Raw genomic sequence first — 4969 nt, 5'->3', positions numbered from 1 at the left:
TTTTGGAAATCCAAGGACTGGTTCTCCTTTATCCATCTTGCTTGTTACTTCCTCAAAGAACTCGAATAAATTAGCGAAACATGATTTCCTCTCACAAAACCATGTCGACTCTGCCTGAATGTATTACAATTTTCGAAATCTCCTGTTATAACCTCCTTAATAATGGATTCTAGCATTCTCCCTATGACTGGTGTTAGGCTGACTGGCCTGTAGTTCCCTGCTTAATGTCTCTCATCTCTTTCTTCAAAAAAAGTTTTACAGTTTCTATTCTCCAATCTGCTGGGACCTTTCGAGGATCTAGGGGAATTTGGAAGATTATAACCAATGCCTCTACTATCGCTCCAGACGCTTCTTTTAAGACCCTAGGATGCGGGCCATCAACAGCACTTCCATGTCTTCCTTTGTCCTCAACCAAGGTTTCCCCCCACTTTGGTCAACAAGGCCCACAACTGCATCCAGCCCATTTCTCTCCCTCCTAGAACAGCGATAAGGCTCCCCTTGTCCTCATTTTTCACCCCACCGACCACCACATTCAAAGGATCATCCTCTGCCATTTCCTTCACCTCCTGCAAGAAACCACCACCAAACACATCTCCCCCTCCCTTTTCAACATTCCGAAGGGACCATTCCCCCACCCCCCCTGCAAACACCCTGGTTCACTCCCCAATCACTCCAACACCTCAACCCATACCTTACCACGTAACTACAGGAGCTGTGACGCCTGCTCTTTCACCTCCTCTCTCCTCCCCATCCAAGACCCCAAAACAGTCCTTCCAGGTGAAGCAGCGATTGACATCTTTCAGGCTAGTGTACTATATTTGCTGCTCACGGCGTGGTCTCTTTCTGCATTGGGGAGATCAAATGCAGATTGGGTGGTTGCTTTGCGGAACAATTCTGCTCAGTCATGACCCCCCCAGCTTCCAGCAAAGCCCAATGCAAGTTTGAGGAACAGCATCCTTCTTCAGAACTTCAGTTGCCCAAAACAAGCTTAATTTCTGACTCTTCTCGGTCTTCCTTTCCGCAATGCTCCATCTCACCTTCAGCAAGCTCCCCGCTGGAGTGGAGATAAACTACAGAACAAACGGGCACCTGTGCAACCTCTGCCATCTACAGGCCAGGTCCAAGCTCACCCCATCCTCTCATTGAACTACAGCAGTGCAGACGATGCTTGGGTCTGCGCACACTCAGGGGCCGAGCTCCATCGTCAACACCTTCACCGAGGTGTACCAAGGCATGGGCTTTACACTAAGCAATTGTAAGACAAAGGTCCTCTACCAACCTGGCCCTTCCACACCACACTGCCCCCCTCCCCAGTTATCAAAATCAACGACGAGGCCTTGGACAACATGAACCACTTTCCATACCTTGGGAACCAATGTTAAAAAGGGCAGACATCAACAACAAGGTTCAACACTTCCTTCAGCGCAGCCTTTGGCTGCCTGAGGGAGAGAGTGTTTGAAGACCAGGACCTCAAACTCAGCACCAAGCTCATGGTCTACAGAGTAGTAGTGATACCCACCCTCCTATATGGCTCAAAGACGTAGACTATGTATAGCTAGCACCTCAAAACTCTGGAGAAGTACCACCAACGCTACTTCCCCAAGAGCCTGCAAATCCATTGGCAGAGCAGGCACACTAATATCAGTGATAAAATCAAAACAAACTGCGGATGCTGGAAATCCAAAACAAAAACAGAATTACCTGGAAAAACTCAGCAGGTCTGGCAGCATCGGCGGAGAAGAAAAGAGTTGACGTTTCGAGTCCTCCTGACCCTTCGACAGAACTACACTAATACCAGTGTTCACACTCAGGCCGACGTCCCCAGCATCGAAGCATTGACCAGGCTCGATCAGCTCCGGAGCTTCGAGACAGCAAGCGAGCCTCGGGGGGGCAGAGGAAACACTTCAAGGGCACTCTCAAAGCCTTCCTGAATAAGTGCAATATCCCGACCGACATCTGGGAATCCCTGGCCCAAGGACACCCAAAGTGGAAGGGCGAGTATCCGGGAAGGAGCTGAACAGCTCGAGTCTCATCACCTGAAGCCAAATGTTAGCAGCGAAAGGAACAGGTGGCAACCCGGGCACCTCACCCACCCTTTCTGCTACCACCGCCTGCCCCACCTCTGACAAAAGATTGTAGGTTGCCCATTGGACTCTTCAGTTACCTGAGAACTCATACTAAGTGTTACCTGTGACCCTGAGGGAATTACATGTGAAGGGACAATCTCTGTTACACATGGCCAGTTCTTGCCTTTTAACGAATCGTTGTCATATGCTTACTTTAGGTAGTTTTGGGGGACGGGGCCGGGCAGATCACTGCGCTGCGGCATCCCACAAAGTAGGCGGGTCACCTTCAGGGCGACCTTTACCCGCTCAAAAATTCCTCTCGCACGAGGCGGCGAGGACCCGGGCGTCACCCCGGACCGTTATTTTCCTTACTCATTAGTTTAAGGCATAACGGTACTATCCCACGGCCGGGCCCAACATGCAATCAAGCCCGCTCACAGTCAGGGTGACCACACCACCCCCGGGGCTGAAAACAGCACGGCCCCGTATGGCCGGGCAATCGCTACCCATCTCCGGTCCGGCGGCTTTTCCTAAAACTGTCGGTCAAATAAATTAGAAAAGAAAACCCAGTTATGCAAAGTGACAAGGCACGAGGCATGATGGGAGCAGCAGCCGTTCCCGCCGTGGATTGTGGGGGTTTGTGGTCGCCGTGGATTGTGGGAACTGTAGTTCTTCCCTCTGCTTTCAGTTTCTGCCCTTGTCCAGCAGCTGTCGATCCCTGCAAGGCAGCAGCAGAGGGGAACATCCAGAGGGAAGGGCCGGCGTTTGAAATGCTGCACTTCATTTGCAAATTCTGTGCAACTTTTTTTTTAGCATGGATTTGAATGGATTTAATTTATTTCCAGCATTTCAGATTTCCAGCATCCGCAGTATTTTCCTTTTGCCTTTAATTTACCTGCCTTGATTTTTGCAAGAGGAGTGGATTCTGAATGAGCTTTAAATGCATGTGACCTTTTATCAAGATTCTTCAGACTCCTATGATGTTTCAATGTTAAAAACCGCTTTGGTAAGGTTGAAGTGGCTTTTAAGGAAGTGTGGGTGACCTGTCAAAAAATCCTCTTGGCATGCCCATGGACTTCAAAGTAACTTACCTTTCCAACAGGGCAGTGCCAGATCTTAAGGGTTTTTAGCGAGTAAGAACCATGTTTATTTCCCTAGCCTTTGGCCTTTATGCTCTCTGCTGCGTGAGGGCACGAGTGAGAGCGAGGGCACGACGCAAGGAGCAGCAACGAAGGGTCAAGCATCACTCTCGGAGGCTGATCAGGAGCATCAATTACCCACCGCAGAGGGTGTACAGGGAGAGAATGTCGTTCGAGACGATGTCGGAGGAGCTGTGCGCGAGGCAGCTCCGCTTCAGCAAGGAGGCAATCCGGCGCCTGTGTGACATCCTGCAGGAGGACTTGAGGCCCAGCTCCAAATGCCGCACGGCTTTATCCGTGGCAACGAAGGTAACGACCGCCCTGAATTTTTACGCGTGCGGGTCCTTTCAGTCCAGCGTCGGTGACATGTGCAAGATCACCCAGAGCGCGGCCAGGGCCTGCATCCACCAGGTCACCGACGCTGTCTTCCGCAGGGCTTCTGATTTCATTCATTTTGACATGTCCCCATCGCAGGCGAGTGACAGGGCCATCAGGTTTCACCGCATCGCCGGCTTCCCCAAAGTGCTCGGGGTGATCGGTGGAACCCACATCCAGCTGAAGGCCCCGAACGATGAGCCCGTTTCCTACATTAACAGGAGGGGGTTCCACTCACTCAATGTCATGATCATTTGCGATGCCCAGATGCGCATCCTGAACGTGAACGCAGATCAAAAGGGAAGCGCCGACGACGCCCTGGTCCTGGAGAACTCAAACCTGTACCACTTCATGAGCAAGTTACCGCAGAGAGCTGGCTGGCTGTTAGGCGACAATGGCTACCCACTGAAAACGTGGCTGATGGTACCTTACAGCAGGGCCAAAAATGAAGCGCAGGAAAGTTATAACCGGGCTCACGTCTGCACGCGCCAGAGGGTGGAGGGGACAATCAGGCTGCTGAAATCACGTTTCCGGTGCCTGGACAGGACAAGGGGCATTTTGCAATATTCTCCGGTTAAGGTGTCGAAGATTGTGGTGGCCTGCTGCGCCTTGCACAACTTTGCCTTGCAGGAAGGGCTGGCCCTTCCCCCCACGGAGGAGGGGGTGCCAGAAGCGGAGGAGATGGAGGACGAAGATGTGGACGCCGATGGGGCCGGGCCTCAGGAGGAGCCCCAGGAAGCTCCGGCTGCGGCTGCCAGGGCGGCTAGAGAGCAGCTGGTGGATGATAGATTCGGACTTTGAGAGGGAAAATCCTTCTCCCCCCACTTTCTCCCTTCCCCTGGGAAATCAGATATAACAAGAACTGTGCAGATGCAAAGTGAAACAAGTAGTGGGGGGGGGGAATTCCCCGCGCTCTCCCACCACTGCGAGCTTCCAGTCCCACCGCAAGTCAGTGGACTGGCTCCTGGTTGGGACACCGACTCACCCACAGCGGGTCCCACCCATGACAGGACCAGAAAACCCCGTTCGGGATGTTTTACTTTAGCAGCAAAGACTCGCTGAAAGACTTTTGACATTGTTAGTGCTGAATAATGTCAACTTCAGCTGCTTAGTGCAAGATTTTGTACACAGTTTGTGTTAATTAGCTATTTTGTACATAGTGCTTTTGTAAACTGTTGAAACGTTAAAATGTTAATAAAATTATTTTGAATAACTACAGGTGTTGTACGGTGGCTGAGTCGCACTATTAATGATAAAGTTGATCTGCAAACACTTCTTGGGTGGAAACTTTAAGTTTATTTACAATGTACTCAGCAGCAACTACATGTGTGCTTTCAACTCCAACTCTATATATTGGACCGTGCCGTACCACCTGTCCCTGGTGGGAAA

The 4969-nt window shown here is 51.1% G+C and overlaps 1 protein-coding gene and 1 non-coding gene across 2 annotated transcripts; one reads left to right on the top strand and one right to left on the bottom strand.

Annotated features, from left to right (window-relative positions):
• Positions 1-2304: 2304 nt before the first annotated feature.
• On the bottom strand, positions 2305-2455 carry LOC121271851. Its single transcript, XR_005941772.1, has one exon. It is a non-coding gene; the product is annotated as a U12 minor spliceosomal RNA (small nuclear RNA).
• Positions 2456-3385: 930 nt separating this feature from the next.
• On the top strand, positions 3386-4381 carry LOC121271600 (putative nuclease HARBI1). The gene has a single exon (XM_041177635.1). It carries the CDS (start codon positions 3386-3388, stop codon positions 4379-4381), a length of 996 nt encoding a protein of 331 aa, XP_041033569.1.
• The last annotated feature ends 588 nt before the right edge of the window (positions 4382-4969 follow it).

The sequence above is a fragment of the Carcharodon carcharias genome, chromosome 31, assembly GCF_017639515.1.
Source record: "Carcharodon carcharias isolate sCarCar2 chromosome 31, sCarCar2.pri, whole genome shotgun sequence".
Lineage (NCBI taxonomy): Eukaryota > Metazoa > Chordata > Chondrichthyes > Lamniformes > Lamnidae > Carcharodon > Carcharodon carcharias.
Note: the sequence above shows the minus strand (reverse complement) of the source record. Positions and strands in the feature narration are given on the sequence as shown.

Excerpts from the sequence above, each read along its gene's own strand:
- LOC121271600 (XM_041177635.1), top strand. The coding sequence starts at position 3,386 with ATGTCGGAGGAGCTGTGCGCGAGGCAGCTCCGCTTCAGCAAGGAGGCA.